The sequence below is a fragment of the Lonchura striata genome, chromosome 12 (assembly GCF_050655825.1).
Source record: "Lonchura striata isolate lonStrDom1 chromosome 12, ASM5065582v1, whole genome shotgun sequence".
NCBI lineage: Eukaryota > Metazoa > Chordata > Aves > Passeriformes > Estrildidae > Lonchura > Lonchura striata.
Window position 1 is genome coordinate 16985254 of NC_140714.1, and position 18885 is coordinate 17004138.

Genomic DNA, 18885 nt, shown 5'->3' on the forward strand with positions numbered 1-18885 from the left:
GCCTCAGCAGCAGCAGGACAGAAAGAGCTCAGGTCACATATGGTGGTGAAAACAGAATCTCTGCACTTTGCTTCTGAGCTACATTGTGCCGCTGCTGGCAAACCAGATGGTTTTTCTTTTCCAAAACCTTAGGATTTCACCAGTGGGAGTAGAGTGATCTCAGACTGGAGTGCTGCATGTGGGTGCAGACTTGTTTGGTATTTCAGAAGAGTGAATATTTGGTTATGGAATATATTGTAAAAATTGTGTAATTGCTGCTGTCTTTTGAGAGATGTAATTGAAAAACACTACCACCATTAAGTAAATACCAGTCTCAGATATTTGCTGAGATGAATCCTATTGCAAACAACCTAAAATACAGTCCTTTCCTGTGCTGTCCTGGGTACTTGTTGACAGGAATGCTGATGCTACGACTAGCGACTGAAATGTTGGAAGTCAGTTTTACCTGGATTTTATAGAGCAGTAGTTGTCCCACATATTCTGGGACAGGTTGTGAGGTGGTAAATCACTAGGAAATTATGCTCAAGGGAATTTTAAAAGCTCAGAGGAGAACTAATGGAACAGGAATTCCTGCGACACCAAGTGGCTCTCATGCCCTGTGCTGGTGGTCTTTGGTTTCTGTTTAAGCTTGTGTAGATTGATTTTGTTAAAGCTGAAGGAATAAGCATTGAATAGGCCTTGGAAAATGGAACTTCATTAGGATAAAAGCAATGTCCCTAAAGTGTGGGGTTGAGTGGTTTTAAAGGCTAGTTTGGGGGAGCTAGATTTTACCACTGGTTGTACTCTGGCAAAAGCAACTTCGTTTCCAGGACTGGACATGTGACACTGAAGCAGGGGAAGAGCAAATTCTCGAAGTAAATAAAATTACCTGTAAAGAAAGGTGCTTTGACGGAATGCCTTGAAACAATTGTTAAAATCCTTAGAGATCCTAGCTCCTCAAAATGCTGTCAGAAGAGAATCAGGGTGATGACTTTTTGTGGTGGAATTGATGCATTTTATTCTCATATATCTTCTTTGCATAACTTAGTGCATTTTTTGTTTAAAAACTGCATATGAACAAAAAGCACCCTTTCAAGCAGAACTACTCTCTGGTAACCTAGTTTAAGTATGTGCTTACCCACTTAGGTTTTTCCACCTTTCATTATTTTGCTTCTGTTGAGCTTTTGTCTTTTCCTTGAGTGATAGTAGTGTTACCTGTAGTTGAGAAGTGTTGAAATAGCTGTAGAATTTGCCCATATCTTTTGGGGGATGATATTCCTACTCTGTGTGGCTGACAGAATACCTGGAGCTTGTCAGTCATCTTTGCAGCGGCTGTGCAGCCGTTCCCGTTTCTGGAAGAAATGGAGTGTAACCAAAGCCCGTTTGCTCCTGTGTTCAGAAAGCTGTTGCGTGAGGACCAACTGGAAGCCGTGACAAAGGCAGCCCAGCAGGAAGAGCTGGAGAGAAGGAAACGGCTTGAGCAGCAGCGGAAGGATTATCCAGCCTCTATCCCAACTGTTCCTCTGGAGTTTCTTCCTGGTAAGCACTGGGAGATGCCGGCTAAGGCAAGAGTTTTAAGGATAGATGCTGAATGAAGAATGTAGTGCTATGCTTGTCTGTGGCAGAACAAGGGGTAATGGTTTTGACCTAAAGGAAGGTAGATTCAGGCTAGATACAAGGAAGAAATGCTTTACAATGAGCACAGGTAGTGTAGAGATGTGGTAAATACCCCACTCCTGGAAACATTCAGGGTCAGGATGGATTAGGCTTTGAGCAACCAGATGCAGCTGAAGATATCCCTGCTCAGTGTAGAGGGGTTGAACTAGATGACCTTTGAAGGGTCCTTCCAACCCCAAACATTCTGTGATTCAATGCTGTACTGGGACTTCCAAGTGCAAAGTCTCGGAACAGCAGTTCCAAACCACTCGTAGGTTTGGAACCTACAGTGTAGGCAGTTCCACTTCTGCCCTTGTTTTGTATTAAGGATGCAGTGGCTACTTGGTGAAAGGTGCCAGGTAATGTTTGTTGAAGATATTTTGATTCACATCAAGTGTGTGTAGGGGGATGCTGAAACAGATCTGTCGTGTCTTTCCAGTTGGCATGGGAGCTTAAATCAACAGGTTTGGCAGAAATGCCAGATCCTCTTTGTCCTGGAAATGGTCTGGTAACGTGTGTGTCTGGTACTGGGGATAGTGGAACAATAGACTGGGTGCACATATGTTGGTGATGTAAACTTGGCCTTCTTTGCATGTTTTGGCAAGCAGTGAGTTGCAGGCAGTATAAATGGTTAAGCATCACTCATGTCTTTGGGTGAACATGTCACCTTGCACTGTTTCCCAGTCTGGGTCATTTTGGTGATATAGTTTATATCACTGCTTCAAAAGGTGTAAAGGGCAGAGAAGTGCAGCTGGATGTTGGGCAAGGGTAAGGAATTCTTGAGTTGGCCTTGCCTCTTGAAAAAATGTATATTCTCCCTTATGTGCAAGTGTTAAAAACACTTTACCGTGTGGGAGAAGGAATAAGAGCTGTTTAAAACACTTTGGCTTATGCAGAGTAGGTTCAGCCCCAGAAGAATGTAGTTGCTTGGTTTGTCACTGCAGTGATGCTGTTTGGCCCCATTAGCCTCTCCTCCACATGGCAGCACTAAAAACATACAAACAAATACTCTTGATCAGCAAAAGTTGTTTATGATATGTGGGATGTAATTATTACAGTGTCCCTACTAACAAAGAGCAGTTATTATCCCTTCAGCAGTTGGTACTTTCTCTGCTGGATGAAACACAGCTTTTACTGAGACAAAAAAAAAGAGAAACAAAGGGCTTCAGCATGTTGCATGGTCAGTGTGCCCCAATCAGGGCCTGAAACAGAGGGTGCCATCAGCAATGAGCTATTGTTTCAGCACATTGAGAATGGAGGAGATTGTGACCCAGGAAGCTGAGTCATTGCAGGATTGTAGACAGTGAGAGTCTGTTATGGAAAATTCCAGCACTAAGTTATTGGAGCTAAAGTGGAAGGAAATACTGTCTGGTTTCTGAACAGTTTTGTCTCCTTCCCCATTATTATGAATAACTTATTGTTTGTAATTTATGTGTGTAGAAGACATCGTTTTCAGAACAGCAGAGGCGACCCAGCTCCCCCCTCAGGTCCTGGCTGAGGAAGTGATCTGCCTCGACAGTACCAGCAGTGGCAGTGAAGATGATACTAAAGGAAAAAATAGCATTAAAGATGGTAAGTGACCAATTGCCTCAGCCTGCTCTTTTCACAATATGCTGTGTATTCAGCCACAAGTCTGTTTTCTTCTGGTCAGATGCTCCAGTGGTGAATCACTTCAGATTTTTGTAGGCTTATTGGTTTCCAATTATATGGGCAGTTCTGGCCCGTGAGTCCTAAAATGACATTTATAAAATGGTCTGTCAGGCCCTCTTGTGAGCTTGTGTTTATTTCTGCTTTATAAATGCACTTAATTTTGCCCAGTGCATTGCTGAAGAATGCTTACAGGAGATGTGGCACCATTTGCTGTGTGTAAAAGGAGCATCTAAGTATTCAGATCTGCAGCTGGAAGTGTTTTGAGTCCCTTGTCCCATATGGATTCAACTGGACTCCTTGGTGATCCTTAGGCATTATATGAGTCAATAAAATTCATGTCTGGGCTTGGGAATGAAGAAAAGATATGGAAGAGAATGTAAAACACTCCTAGAAACTATCTCATGTTCTCTTTGGATCAGCCCAAGCTAATGTTCCCTGAAACATTTGGAAGCCAGGGAAGCTGAGGCTTCCATATGCTGGTCTGAGGGGGGTGGTGTATGCCTGTATCGTGCCTGCTTGCTCAGGATACATCATTAGGCCAGGGTGGAATTGCAAAAGCTGGGGGTAGCCTTATTTCCTGATAGGTTTTTTCCATTCATGATAAACCCTGACATCAAGTTAACTTTGTCCTTATTCTCTCCTGTTTTGGATACTTTGCAGAAGTGATTGAGCTAAGCTCAGGAGAGGATGATGCCCTCCAAATTGTGGACAGCAGTGACTCTGGCAATGAGGGGGAGGAAGATGGCAGTGAAGAGAGCAGTGGCTCTCATGTGAATGATGCCTTAAATCAGTCAGATGCTCTGGGGCAAGTCATTGTCAACATCAATCATCCACCAAATGAGGAGGATATTTTCCTGGCTCCCCAGCTTGCACGTGCAGTAAAACCTCATCAGGTAGGCTTTGTTAGCCTTGAAAATGCAATGAATTTCGGCAAGCCTGCCTGGGAATCTCAGCAGAACTTCTTTGGTGAGCCCTGTGACCAATCTGGTGATGACTGCTGTGGACAGTCAAATGATAAAACTGAATTAGATGAAGGCCAAGACTTCGTATAACTTCAGCTTCTGTTACTATCAGACCTTTGTATATTTACATGAACTTTTAAAAAATAAAATTATATTTATAAACAAACTAATAAGCCCCAGTTCAGATCTTCTGGCTACAAATTAATTTTGATTTATTGATATATTCTCAAGAATCCTATGAGCATCTAAAAATACTGACTTTTGGAGCCTTCCCTTGATTAGAGTAATTTAGTGAACTTGAAACATCCCCTTTACATTTTCATAGTACTGATGTACTTGCCACTCTGTAAGTACTTATCCATCTTGGGCTTTTGTTGTCTACCACCATTCTAACACTTTTTCTACCTTCCTGCCTAGATTGGTGGAATCCGATTCCTTTATGACAACTTGGTCGAGTCCTTGGAGAGATTTAAAACCAGCAGTGGGTTTGGGTGTATTCTAGCACATAGCATGGGCCTGGGCAAGACCATACAGGTCATCTCTTTCTTGGATGTACTTTTTCGGCACACAGAGGCAAAGACTGTTCTTGCCATTGTACCTGTAAGTAGCCACATGAGGGGCTGGCTGAGGGGCTTCCTTACCCTGCTTCTTTCTTTGCATAGAGAAGGTTGATTAGTGTCCCATCACTCATCAAGTTCTATCACATCCTTTCTGCTCTTGCCCCTCTATCATTCCCTGTGTTCCTGAATTTGCATGCTGTGAGCTGCTGCTTCCATCTGGGCACACTGGGTGTCATTCCCTAATCTCATTTTTGTTCTTAAAAATCCCAAATGACTCGGTTGGGTTTTTAATCCTTCTGTGGCTAACTTTTTCAGGTGAATACGCTTCAAAACTGGCTAGCAGAGTTCAACATGTGGCTCCCAGCACCTGAAAACCTTCCTGCTGATTATAACTCCAAAGAGGTCCAGCCCCGCACCTTCAAAGTCCACATCCTGAATGATGAACACAAGTAGGTGACAGTAAAAGCTTTTCTGGCTCAGTGACCTCTGCTTCTTTCTGGGTCATTTTCCTTGCATGGATCAGGGCGGTGCAGTGTCCTGGGCAATTCTCAGTTCATTAGCTGTGTCTATACACCTGCCTGTTGATGTCTTCACCTTCTGGGTGGGATATATTTGAATCTGCTGATGGTGCTCCAGCCATGTATTTACTGTTGGCCAGGATCTGATGTACTGTGGTGGACTGAGTGAAGACAGTGTCTAGATCTGAACCAATTCTGAGCAGACTGAAAGAGAAGGAAGCCTTGGGGACAGGAGCATTGAAGGAGACAACAGGAGATAAACAATTTGAAGATCACAAACATGTGCATTGGCAGCTTGTTCTGCAAATGATTTTTGCAGGGGCAAATTCAACAGCTCTATAAAAAGAGAGCTGTTGAGTTTTAGATGCTTTTGTGCATGACAAACTTCTACACCTCAGTTCCTGTAAGGATTTGACATTCTCAATCCTGCTCCATGGCACATAAAAGTCTTTTTTCCCCCTCTGTATCTGTTTGTTTCCTAAAGAAATTTCACTGTAAACCTCCATCTGGTTTGATGTGAGAAAAGTGCTTTAAAATACCCATTGAATGGATATTTTTTCTCAGCAGACTCCAATCCAGTGATTCAACCTGAAATTGGAGTAAAGCTTACGGTTTATTTGGTTGTTTTGCAGGACGACAGCTGCACGAGCAAAGGTGGTGAATGACTGGGTGACAGAAGGTGGTGTGCTGCTGATGGGATATGAGATGTACCGTCTCCTCTCGCTGAAGAAGTCCTTTGCCACTGGCAGGAAGAAGAGAACAAAGAAACAAACTGGCCCTGTCATTATTGACTTGGATGAGGAAGATCGGCAGCAGGAGCTTCTGAAAGGTGGGAAGTCAGCTCTCAAGAAGGGAGAGTGTGGCCCTGCTGTCCAGCTGGCTGTCAGCTGTGGCAGCACAGGAAAACAACCTATAACTTGCTTTTAGTGTCACTGACATGATGGAACTTTGCTGGGCAGGATTGTGTCTTTGGAGGCAGAAGGCTGTTGAGCTTTGTCTGAGTCTTTACTTTCTTGCAAGAGCTCCAAGTGTGGAACTCAGTACACTGAACTCTGGGATTTGTCATTGTGAGATTTGCCACTTTGATTTAATGCAAGACACCCAACTTGATGCAATACAGGTCACTGAACAGAAATCAAGGGACAGTCATGTTTGCTCATTGCCACATTTTGCTAAATCATAACTACTGTCTAGTCAAATGTTATCTCCTGCATCAGCCTTACTCTCTGCACCCATGGATACTGCTTTTCTGTCTTTCAGAAACACCCCTCTATTGTGAAGCTGGTGACCTTATAAAACCAGAACTTTGTCTTATTCATCTCTAACTAACACTTAATGTCCTTTTTCTTCAGGGATTGAGAAGGCTTTGTCTCGCCCCGGCCCAGATGTGGTTATTTGTGATGAAGGCCACCGGATAAAGAACTGCCATGCCAGCACTTCGCAGGCACTGAAGAACATCCGCTCGCGCCGGCGGGTGGTGCTGACGGGGTACCCCCTGCAGAACAACCTCATCGAGTACTGGTGCATGGTGGACTTCGTCCGGCCTGACTTCCTGGGCTCGCGGCAGGAGTTCAGCAACATGTTTGAGCGGCCCATCCTGAACGGGCAGTGCATCGACAGCACCCCCCAGGACGTGCGGCTGATGCGCTACCGCAGCCACGTCCTGCACAGCCTGCTGGAGGGCTTCGTGCAGCGGTGGGTCCCTGGGGAGTTCTCAGGGGTTTAGTCCATGTAAACGGCTCCCTCATCACAAGTTGCCTGGCTTGTTTGCTGAGTTTATGTAGTACAACTAAATCTTGCCGCTTTATAAAATCATGGAATTATTTAGGCTGGAAAAGACATGTAAGGTCATCGAGTCCAACCAGTAACCCAGCACAGCCACCACTAAATCTTGTCCCCAGGTGCCACACCCACAAGTCTTTTTAATCTCTCCAGGACTGGTGACTCCACCACTTCCCTGAACAGCCTGTTCCAATGTCTGGCCACCCTTTGTATGAAGAAATTTTTTCTAGTATCTAATCTAAACCTCCCCGGCACAATATGAGGATATTTTCTCCTGTCCTGTCACTGTTACCTGAGGGAAGAGACTGTTGCCTACCTGGATATAACATACTCTTAGGTAGTTGTGGAGAGAGAGGGGTCCCCCCAAAGCCTCCTTTACTGCAGGCTGAGCCCCCTCAGCTGTTCTTCATCAGTCTTGTGCTCCAGACCCTTCCGCAGCTCTGTTGCCTGAATCTGGACACGCTGCAGCACTTTACTGTCTTGTAGTGACCCAAAACAGAACCCAGGATTTAAGGTGGAGCCTCACTATTGCTGAGTACATGGGGAGGTTCACTGCCCTGGCCCTGCTGACCACCCTGTAAAGTTGGTTTGCTTTGGTACCACAGACTCTGATAACAGAGAACTACACCTCTAACTGCCCTAGAGTGACCTCAGGTTTATTTTGATGGCTTAATAGCCAGTTTGGATGTGTGCTTTGTGACATCCTTATCCAAGAATCTGAAAGTGTTTTGTGAGAGTATTAAGGAAAGTCACAGTGACTCTACCACTCTGGAAACAAATCAGCATTTTTTTCTCAGATGAGGATTCTAAGATGCTGGTCTGGAGTGTTTTAATCATTGGCAGAGCTGAAAAGAGACTTTACATCTTATTTCTGTTTTTCAGCTACCTTGGAAAATAAGACTTTCATCACTCTCTTAACTCTGTGACCTGTGCTAGAAGATTGTAATGTTTGAGATCTTTGTAATTGTGTTTACAATTGGTATTTGGCTGCAGGGAGAGTATCTCAGAAGTGTCATGCATTAGAGAAGCATGCAATTTAGAGGTCCTTCTCCCTGCAACTGGGCAAGAAGTCAAAATCTTTCCCTACAGGCAGCCACAGGGAGATCATATTGAGAAATTCCCTTCCCCTGTATTTATCTCACTCTTCTTATTTCCTCCACAGGCGAGGCCACAACGTGCTGAAGGTTCAGCTCCCATCTAAGGAAGAACACGTCATTCTGGTACGTCTGTCCAAGATCCAGCGGGCCCTTTACACGGAGTTCATGAACCGGTTCCGAGATGCAGGCAACAGTGGCTGGCTGGGGCTGAACCCACTCAAAGCTTTCTGTGTCTGTTGTAAGGTATGTTTTGGCAGAAGATGCAAAGAAATGTTCTAATCTGTTAGGGAAAGGGGAATATAAGTCAAAAGAAGAGGTGAAAGTGTGGATGGCCAGGGACATCATCTCTCCCCGGAGTGCTCTGCAGTGGTTCAACAGTATCATTATCTTCGCTTCCAGAACTAGAGTGCAGGGATGTTAAATGTCTCTTTCAAACTGTGCAAGAAAATTGCTGGCATCAGCTGAAACAATCTGGACTGATATCTTAAACTGTATAACTTTACCTGCTTAGTGCAAACAGGCAGCTTCCTCCGCCTTTGTGCCGTGTGGGGTGCACAGTGACCTCCTGGTTTGTTCTCAAGGAAAGAATTGGACACGTTTAAAGATAGGAGAGCCAGAAGAAGTATTAGTTCTTTCCTTTGAATAGCTGTGAGGCCTTTCAGGTCACAATCACTGGCAAGCAGCAGACCAGTGCAGGTCTAACCACTTCCTTTCTTTATCCCTTCAGATCTGGAACCATCCAGATGTGTTGTATGAAGCTCTGCAAAAGGAAAATCTGGCAAACGAGCAGGATTTGGATGTGGATGACCTTAGCACAGCAAATACTAATTCCCGCTGCCAGCCTCAGGGAATTAAAGTTAAAACAGAGAGCAATGCTTTGGCATCACCGGCTGGAGAAGCTACTAATAGCAAGTTCCTCCAGAGTGTTGGCTTCAACCCTTTTCAGGAGAGAGCAAATCAGGTCGTAACTTACGAGTGGGTGAGTGTCACTGCTGGAAAACTCTTCATTTGGGCAGTCTGAAAGAATGGACAGTTTTCTGAAGCAGAGGAAAGAGAAGACTCTTCTTTTTAAGTTACGGGTTTCTCCTATGTTCTCTTTACCACAGAGCATCTTAATAAGCAGATCTGCGTGGTGCTAGGAGGGGTTTGTGACTCTCAGGAGGTAGAAGTGCAGGCAGCACTCTTATGTCATTGTTCTTATCTGACCAAAAAGGCTGTGGATTTTGTTTCTCTAAATAAAGGGGTTAGGGTGAAGTTTGATCTGAATAAGAGGGTGGTAAATCTAGAAGGATGGAAGAAAGCTCTTGAGATGAAAGAGTCATGAGAGGTTGACAGGACACTCATTCATCAATGAAGTTTGTCATTTGGAGCTTCTGGAATGGGTGGTAGCAGCAGCAGTTGGGAATAACATGGTCACCTCAAACAACTGGATGTAAATAACCTTGTTGTCATGATTTATTTCTCTCACCTTGAGACAGGGTTGAGCAACTTCATCTGTAATAGTCTCCCATTTCTCGGTAGGCCAAAGACATCTTGTGTGATTACCAGACGGGAGTCCTGGAGAACTCACCCAAGATGGTGTTACTTTTCCACCTAATTGAGGAAAGTGTGAAGCTTGGAGACAAGATCTTGGTCTTCAGGTAGGCAGAGTATCACCAACTGATCCTACAGTCATTAAATACTGGAGTAGTTGGATCCCCCCTGGTACTAGGAGGCTTTTACAGAGGATGAATGCTGTGGCAGTTCCCTTTTTTTCTCCTTTTTTGTATTAATGTGGATTTTTATTTGTGGATTTTATACTTCTGACACTATCACATTTACTAATGAGGGGTGTGCTGCACAAACAGGGTTTGACAACCATCAGCACTGTCATGGTTGGGGAAGGGTTCTGATACTCCACTTTTGCTGCTGGGGGACTTTCTCCTGAACAGAGATCTTGGTTTTGCAGCCAGAGCTTGTCCACTTTATCTGTCATTGAAGAGTTTTTGGCAAAGAGACTGATGCCAAGTCCTCCAGGCTCAGATGGAGGAGTTCATAACTGGGTCCGAAACATCAACTACTACAGTGAGTGCATCCAGTCCTCCTCTCTTTTGTTGTGACACTGTTTGATCATGTGAAGGACTAATTCCTGAAAGTTGCCCACCATCTTCTTGTAGTTGTCTTTGGGTGTGAAAATGCTCTGCTGAAGCATTCTTCTGATGAACCTCTTTCTCTGTTCTTACTTTAGTTGTTTTGGAAGACAATGTCAGTTGGATAGCAGCTAAGCAGTAATTTCCAAATCCTCTTTTGACATCTTACTTAGAAGATGTTAGACATCTTTGACATCTCGCTTACACACTACTGCTTTTTTAAGTTGCAAAAGTTAATTTTTGCTTCCTGTTGGCTATTTGCTAGGTCTTGCTTCCAAAACCAGAATCACTGTGGGATGCTTTCACTTGCTCAAGGCTGTGAATTCCTCTCCCTTCTTCCCCAGCTTTAAATCTTTTTCTGATAGAGGTTGTTGCTTTGTGTGGCCAATTTGCAGGCTAGGACTGAGAAGAGTGGTGGATATGGTGTTCCTGATTTTTTCAGAGCTGCAAGAAGCAAGCTGCTGGTCAGGAATAGAGACATGACACCCCCTGCACTCCTTTACACCAGCACTCTCTGTGCTCAGGTCTAGTTTCTGGGGGTTTGCCAGAGCCTTTACAGTTTTGCTTTCTCTTGATTCTTGGATCTTCCTGCATACAGGAGGCCTTTATTCCTGTTGTTCCTGCTTCCTATCCACCTTGCCTAAAACAGAGCCTTAAAGGGCTAGATGTGTTGTAGTGCTCCCAGGCCTGGCCTTGACATGATTGAGTAATGTTAACTTGATCTTTCAGTTGATCAAGTCCCAGCCTGGCTGGCTGCATTGCACCTGCCTTTTTGGGCATATTACAGGTACAGAGTGGTCCAGTTGAGATCCTGGAGTACGACTTGAATTGGTTTGGAACCAGTATCAAAGCTCAGTGTTTGGAAAGTGGGTTTGTTCTGATAGAAATCCCCCAAACATGCAGAGCTTTTACATTTATCTTTAATTCCTTTCTCAGGACTGGATGGCAGCACCTCTGCCTCGGAAAGGGAACGGCTGATTAACCAGTTCAATGATCCCAGCAATGCCTCTGTTTGGCTCTTCCTTTTGTCCACACGGTAAGTTGGCTGGAGCAGAAGGGCACGGGGGAGGACTCGTACTGATGTTCTGGATGCATGTGGGTTTTCAGTTCTTAACTTCCTTTGTAATATGCTCTCCATGGTATGATAGTACCATCTGCTTCTCAATTCCCTAGGGATGTAGGATTTCAGCCTTAGGCCTCTGCAACAGCTTAACTGTCTCGGAAACCAAACTTGGGTTTCAAGTTTGACTGGAGGAAACTTTCCATAGACCCTTTATGGACTCTTGGTTGTAATGGTTGTCCCTGCCTAGAAGTTTTGGAAATCGACCAGGGCAGCAGTTTGAAATTTGCCTTAATTTTCCAGTGCTGGGTGTTTGGGTGTCAACCTCATTGGAGCAAACAGAGTGGTGGTGTTTGATGCTTCCTGGAACCCGTGCCACGATGCCCAGGCCGTGTGCCGGGTGTACCGCTACGGGCAGAAGAAGCCGTGCCACATCTACAGACTGGTTTCCGATTACACCCTGGAGAAGAAGATCTATGATCGCCAGATCTCCAAGCAGGGCATGTCAGGTAAGCATGGATGAACACAACATTCCACTCTCAGCTTTCACTCCTCTTAGCTCCTGTAAGTCCCATTTCTGTGGGTTTGTAACTTCTTTTTTTAAGGTTGAAAAACAGACAAAGAGGTGACAGGCACCAACCCAGGGCTATGCTTGATGTTTAAGTTGGCAGTGACGTAGGATCCTGTAAGAAATTCATGGTGGTAGAGCCAGCATCCTGCAGCAAGGTTGTGGTCCCAGTCCACTGCTATGCCATTTACTTCCCCTGCTCCTCTTATGGCTGCTGCAACAGACTGGAGATGCAGGGGGTTGCTCATCCTATTTTCCCCTTTGCCTGGATATTGCTCATCTTAAACTGGGTGTTACTACTTAAATAGCTCTGTATCTCCATTTTCCTGCAGTAAGAGAAGAAAAATAGCTAAATTAAAACATATATTTACACCTTTGACTGTTAGTGCTTGCTTAGGTATCACAAATAATTAATTCATTGTGGTTCTGACCTGCCTTTGTACTGTAAGTATCTTTTGTGCTGGCTTGTTCCAGTTGTCAAGCTGCTCTCATGGAATGTGCAGCTGAGGGTTGTGGTGACCCAAAGAGAGCTCTGTGTCCTTCTTTGCTCGAAACTCCAGAGGCAGTAGCCCAGCATGATCAGCTCAGTTTGCTGTTGTGCACTTGAGGTGGAGTCCCCTGGCAGCTTGCCTGGCTCCCAGGAGAGTCCTGGATAGAGGTGTTTTCTTCGTGTACTCCCATTTGACCTGTGTGCAGGAGGGAATGTTCAAGGAAAACATTCAGGCTTTTGTGAGTAAGGGAGTGTGGCTGCTTCTCTGAGCTTTCCACTTTAGTACATAGTTATTAATTTGAGCCTTTTTGGTTGGATTTGTGGGAGAATACATACTGATGTAACTGCAGTTCTGTCCCAGGATGTGTATGTTTACAGCCTTGTTACGTGAGATGAGACACTATCCATAATTAGTTTTGTGTTGCAGTTTGTCAGGAGCTTGGTGACCTGCACAGTTTTGCTGTGCTGCCTGACTTGGTCAAACAGGCTCAGCTCTGAACATGATGATTTTTTTCCTTGCCCTGACATTTACAGAAAATTTCTGAGGATTGTGTAGATTGCAAGGAGGAAGCTGTATTAGGACAGAAGTGTAGGAAGGGTAACAGGCAAGCAGTGCTGATCTCTTCCCTTGTCTGCTCACTCCATTCGCTCTCTTTTCCAGATCGGGTGGTGGATGACCTGAACCCAGTGCTGAACTTCACTCGACGGGAGGTGGAGAACCTGCTGCATTTTGTGGAAGAAGAATCTGATCCTGCTCAGCTCTCCCTCAATCCAAGCAAGATGAAGGAGTCTGTTCTACAATTAGCCTGTCTCAAGTATCCTCACCTCATCACCAAGGTAAGAGCAGCCTGCTTCTTTGCTGTCACTGCCCTGCACAGGCAGGAGTGAGCCTGGAGTAGTCTGGCAGTGTTATGGGGCCATGGTGACAAGAAGGATGTACCTAGATGCTGGTGGGAATAGGCACAAAATTCTCTAGAGAGAAACCAAAGATCCTTGCCCTTCCCTGTAATATCTTCCACTCATCCAGAAACACCTCTGTCCTGTACAGGTTTGGGGGCAGGTTGTCAGGCACCCCTTTCTTCAGCTTTGTGTGGGGTGTGAAGGTGGCAGTGGGATATCCCAGCTTGCTGCCAGCTCTTTTTCTGGGGTGATTTAAACCAAAGCTGGAACAGCAAGCACTGGCCTGTCCTGTCAGGAGTGTTACTGGTAGGGTGGTGCTACAGAGTGGGCCTGTGCCAGATGCTGTGGGGCTCTGGGGGCTGTGTGACTTCGTGGTGGGTGTTGTACTTGTGCTCCTGGCCTGGCCAAAGCTCCTGGGTTTCACTGTGTGCTCGTGGTAAGTGACGGCCTTGGCTGGGCAGGTGATGGTATTGGCTGACTGTCAGCCTTCCAGATGAGCCTTGGTCACATCCACAGCGGTGCCCCCGCACGTGCTTTGCCATGGCCAGCTCTGCCAGCCTGGGGAGGAGACAGGCTGGTGCAGGGAGCGGGCGCTGCCGTTCGGGGTGTGCTGCTTCCCTCTTGCGGTGCGTGGGTGCCAGAACCGCGGTGCTGTGGGGTTGCAGGAGCCTTTTCAGCACGAGTCACTGCTGATCGACCGGAAGGAGCACAAGCTGACCAAGGCAGAGAAGAAAGCAGCCAAGAAGAGCTATGAGGAGGAAAAGCGAGCATCCGTCCCCTACACCCGGCCGTCCTACGCACAGTATTACCCAGCCAGTGACCAGAGTCTGACAAGCATCCCTGCCTTTAGCCAGAGGAACTGGTGAGCACCTGCCCCTTCCCTTCTCCCCATGCTGTAGACATGAAATGAAGGAGCAGATGATGCTTATCACTGTGGGGCGGGTGCTGCACTCTCCTCCCTCCTCTCTCACTAGGCGACCAGCCCTCAAGGGTGAGGACAAACCAGTGGCAAGTGTCCGCCCAGTTCAGTCCACCCCCATTCCAATGATGCCCCGGCATGTCCCCATGGGTGGTGCAGGATCAACCTCAAGTTCCAACCCTGCTGTCAACTTTCCCATCAATTATCTACAGCGAGCTGGTGTCTTTGTGCAGAAGATTGTTACCACCACGGGTGAGTTGCTACTGCTCAAAGTGGGTTGGGTATGTGATGCCCATGGTAAATTGAAGATGCCCATGGTGAACTGAGGATCAGGGTGAATTGTAGATGCCCACATGGGCTGTGGGCAGATGGGCATCAGAAGCAAAGATATTGTCTCTCTGCATTTGAGTGGTTCCTCTGTGCCTGGAGGACTTTCCCTGCAGGTATACAAGAGCCATGGACGTGGTGGATTGTTGGGAGTGAACTTTCCCTGATAGGACCTGCAATATTGTCACTGGTGGTTCTGCAGATGCTGTGCCAGGACAGCATGGCTTTAGCTTCCTTGGAGCCTCTGCTGCCTTCTTGTTCCTGTGTAGAATTAAACCCAGGGCTTGCTTATAGCACAGCACACAGGAGACACAGCTGCACTGCAGAAAAGGGGGTTGGTGGTGCACCTGCTCTCTCCTGGCTGTGGCTGACATGTAGTTTAATGGGCACTATTCTGTTTCTTTCCCCACTGCCAGATATTGTGATTCCGGGTACAAACACATCCACTGATGTACAAGCTAGAATCAGTGCTGGTGAGAGCATCCACATCATCCGAGGGACAAAAGGTAATTCTGTCCTGCTAAGACCAGTGGATAGGGTTCTAGCCAGTGCTAATTAGCAAAGAAAATAATGTAAAGGCATGAATCATTCCCTTGAGAAAAAAAGAAACAAGAAGGGAAGGAGGTCTTGAGTTTGCATTGACTCTGTTGCTGCCCATGCTCGGGATTTGCTGGTGCTGCATGGCTGTTGCAGCTGTGGCTGCTCCTGTCCCTGAGAGGAACTGTTGAACTCTGTAGCTCAGTTCTTCCTTCTCACAACACTCACTGCATGTCCTGAGGCAGCCACACATTTCCTGATTCTCCCAGAGCAAACTGTTTCAAGTGTGAAGTTCCACATTTCCCACTGGCAGCACACTGGGAGAGGGTGATCTCCAGTCTAGGAAAGCTGAAAGTGTCAAAGTGGAGGGTGAGGAAGGGGGTAAAAGCCCTCCACTGAGCCTGTGCAGCACTGCTGTCCTATTCTTGCCCAAGAAACCTTGCAGGCTCATAGATCCAGGTTCTGAGCTGAGACTGGAGTTGCAATGAAGGTGTTGAATGTAGTTGTCCTGCCTCTGTTCCAGGGACATATATCCGGACCAGCGACGGTCGGATTTTTGCCATACGGACCACTGGGAAGCCAAAGGGCAATGAAGACCGTCGGACAGCTGCCTCAGGTAAGGGCTTGTGGGTGCTGTGTGGGGCTTGCACACGTGCTTTCCTACTGGAGTGTCCGGGGCAGCATTCCCTGGTGTATTCCATCATGTCTGTGTTTAGAGCTGACCCCACCATATCCCAAAGATATTTCCACCTTCCTTTCCACTGTTGCCTCTTGCCCGCAGGTTTCTCTCTGAGGTCAAACTTCTCACCTGCCCCATGTCCTTGTTTGCAGGCTCCCAGAGCTCTTCCCTGGAGTCCACGAGCAATGGCAGACACAGTGCCTCATCCCCGCAGCTCCCCAGCGCGGAGGAGCTGACTCGGCCCATCTCCCCCGACAGCCCCGAGATCATCAGCGAGCTGCAGCAGTACGCGGAGGCGGCGGCCGCGCGCGAGTCCCGCCACAGCTCTCCCAGCACCGCCGCGCCGCAGGGCCTCGCCGCCCGCACGGACAGCGCGCCCGGCGCCGCCGCCCGAGGAGCCGAGCAGCGCGGGGGGGTTCCCTGCATGGCTCCCTCCGTGTCCTCGGCCCTGCCTGCCACCAGCCAGCACGGCGATGCCCACCCGGTGTTGGACTTACGGGGCAACAAGCGCAAGTCAACGTCGCCGTCGGCTCCGGAGGAGCAATCCCGGAGGCAGCAGAAGAAGCGCCAGTTGCCATCATCCACGCAGCCGTACGAACACGGGTTCCCCGTCTCTGGTGGGTTCACCATGCCTCCTGTCTCTTTAAACCACAACCTAACCCATCCATTTGCCTCCCAGCCAGGAAACTCCTTGTACATGGGCACTGGTTCCTCTTATTACCAGCTGCCCAATTTACTCCCAGACCCTCATCTGGTGTTCCCTGTGACTACTGACCCTCTGCTGACAGCCGGCACCGCCAGCTCTTCTGCTGCTACCTCAGCCACGGCCAGCGTCCCCTCATTCATGCTAAACCCTTCTCTGGCAGGGGTGCTGCCCAATTACTCGCTTCCCTTCACGCAGTCACTCCTGCCTGAGCCCAGGATGTTCGCTCCTTTCCCAGCCCCTGTCTTGCCTAGCAGCCTTCCCAGGAGCATGGCATCTGCCTACCCTGGCTACATGTCCCCTCACTCGGGCTACCCAGCTGGGGGTCTCCTTCGGTCCCAGGTGCCTCAGTTTGAACCCCAGGAGGTCCCAGAGGTGGGATGCAGCTCTAATGATGAGGACAAAGACGACGATGTCATAGAGATCACAGGGAAATAAAAAGGCCCAGCTCCTGCTCGGTCTCAGCTCCGCCAGGACGCAAAAGTTGCAGGACCTTTTTGGGAGTCAGGATTTTCCCTCTGGGCCACGGCAGTGGGTGGAGAAGGATGCAAAGGGTGTGGCGTGGGGGTGGTTTTGTTCTTTTCGTTTGGTTTTATTGTTTTTTAGCTGTCAAGGATAAGAATTGTATTAGGGGCTGGGAGATGGGAGAGGGATAGAATGGACCTTTGAGAGCTGGGAGAGCAAGAGCCGGGGAGGAGGGAAGCAGCAATGCAAACTGTAGGAGTGCCTCCCCCCACGCTCTGTCTGTCTGTCTGTCTCTGTTCTCTGTCTTGTCTGGCTGTGGAGGCTTGGTGTTGTGAGTCACTGCCCTTCTCAGGCCTGGAGGTGCGGGCTTGACCGCTGGCAGGGCCGAGCTCCCTCTCACATGAACTGCCTTATCTGTGAACTTCTCTCACTGCAAGAGGGGTGGGCCGGGGGTGACTCCACCAGAGGTTGGGGACAGTGTTTTTAATGGGGAGGGAGTGGGGAGGCATCTACATTGTGTATGTTGGGGCAGGGAGGGAGGGGATTGATGTCAAATAAAAGAAGAAAGAAAAGAAAAAAATATATAAAAAAAGAAAATACCCCACAATTTGTCACCCTCTTCAAATTCACATGAGACTAGTGGGAGTGGAGAGCTCCAGGCAGGCTCCTGTGCCAGGGCTCTGGTGGGGGGCTCCCCCAGGCCCTTCTGGAGGGTCCCATCCAAGGTAGGTTGGCCCTGTGAGTCTGATGCCACCTTTGTGTGCTAGGGCAGATGAGTGGAGCAATGCTACATGCCTTGGTGGCCATCAGAGGGGAATCCTGCTGACTTCCCTGTATCCTGCCAAGCTGTGTGAAGGCCACATCTCACCCTGCTGTGGCCCACCAGATCCAGGGGTGGGTGGGCTCGCTGCTTCTTCTGAACAGCAACAGGCAGTGGAGAAGGTTGGGAGGGGACACTGGACCAGTGCCAGTTGCTGTTGAATCTGTGACTGGAGAGACTTTCCCCTGCACAGAATCTCTACATTAATTTATTTCATGAAGGCATAGTATTTATTGTCTGGGGGAGTCTTTCTTTCTACTTTTAAATTAATTTCCATATTAAAAAAATAAAAAGCTGGCCTCTATCATGTAGTGGTCACTTGTTGGATTGTCTGTGTGGGGACAGAAGCAGATGATTGACCAAAGCCTAGCCTAGGAGGAGGGCCTACCATGGAGGTGGCCTGTGGCTGACCCCAGTGGCACTGGTTGGATGTGTTCCATCAGGACTTTCTGCCAGAGCAGGAGCTGCTCTGGGTGCTGAGCAGCTGGGGGGAGGATGGAATCCTCTTGTCATGGGGTTCGTGGAGGGGCACATATGGAAGCCTCCTGTGCTCATTCCCAGTGAGAAGGAGGAGAGCTGTGAGGTTATGGAGCTGGGAAAACAGAGCTCTTCCTGGCAAAGTGCCTTTCCCCACACAGGGAGTGGCCTCCCTGCAGAGCCTGGCCCTGGCCCTGCCAGTGAGCACCCCAGCTGCTTCTCAGGGTCAGGGCTCCTAGGGAGAGGCTGGGATACCCAGGTGCAGCTGGACTTGGAGAGAGAGTGTGTGTGTGACCGCACTGGGACGGACACTTGAAATCCAGGAACCTCGATGTCACATCTGGGTATTGCCACGCAGGAGCTGTGCTCGCCTGTGTTGGATGTCCCTGGAGCTGGTGGTAGCCTTTAGAGGACCCCTTGGCCATGGAGGCTGCAGTCACTGGTGTTTGCTGGGACCAACTAGGTGTAGGAAGGGGCAGGATGTCCTGACATCCTCCACCAAAGGGGTGCTGGAAGATGGGGACCTCCCTTCCTTAGAGAGAGGGTTGTGTGTGCACGCGTGTGTTACGGAAACACAATAAAAAATGTTATGGGGCTTTCCTAGTGT

At 47.9% G+C, this 18885-nt stretch overlaps 1 protein-coding gene across 3 annotated transcripts in view; it reads left to right on the forward strand.

The window, feature by feature from the left end:
* The window catches only part of RAD54L2 (RAD54 like 2), a 68638-nt gene that overhangs the window by 46868 nt on the left and 2885 nt on the right, over positions 1–18885 (forward strand). For 2 of the 3 annotated variants that reach the window (XM_021529164.3, XM_021529166.4), the window contains 19 exons: positions 1379–1518; positions 3076–3207; positions 3946–4178; positions 4665–4847; positions 5123–5256; positions 5958–6154; positions 6678–7020; positions 8270–8447; positions 8932–9183; positions 9726–9844; positions 10153–10268; positions 11270–11369; positions 11697–11902; positions 13113–13288; positions 14017–14213; positions 14326–14522; positions 15014–15103; positions 15658–15750; positions 15966–18874. In XM_021529164.3, the coding sequence (XP_021384839.2) occupies positions 1379–1518; positions 3076–3207; positions 3946–4178; positions 4665–4847; positions 5123–5256; positions 5958–6154; positions 6678–7020; positions 8270–8447; positions 8932–9183; positions 9726–9844; positions 10153–10268; positions 11270–11369; positions 11697–11902; positions 13113–13288; positions 14017–14213; positions 14326–14522; positions 15014–15103; positions 15658–15750; positions 15966–16954 (4075 nt within the window). In that variant the 3' untranslated portion in view covers positions 16955–18874. Of the gene's footprint in view, positions 1–1378; positions 1519–3075; positions 3208–3945; positions 4179–4664; positions 4848–5122; positions 5257–5957; positions 6155–6677; positions 7021–8269; positions 8448–8931; positions 9184–9725; positions 9845–10152; positions 10269–11269; positions 11370–11696; positions 11903–13112; positions 13289–14016; positions 14214–14325; positions 14523–15013; positions 15104–15657; positions 15751–15965; positions 18875–18885 lie in introns of those variants that run through there. The other variant, XM_021529167.4, reaches the window with a different exon arrangement.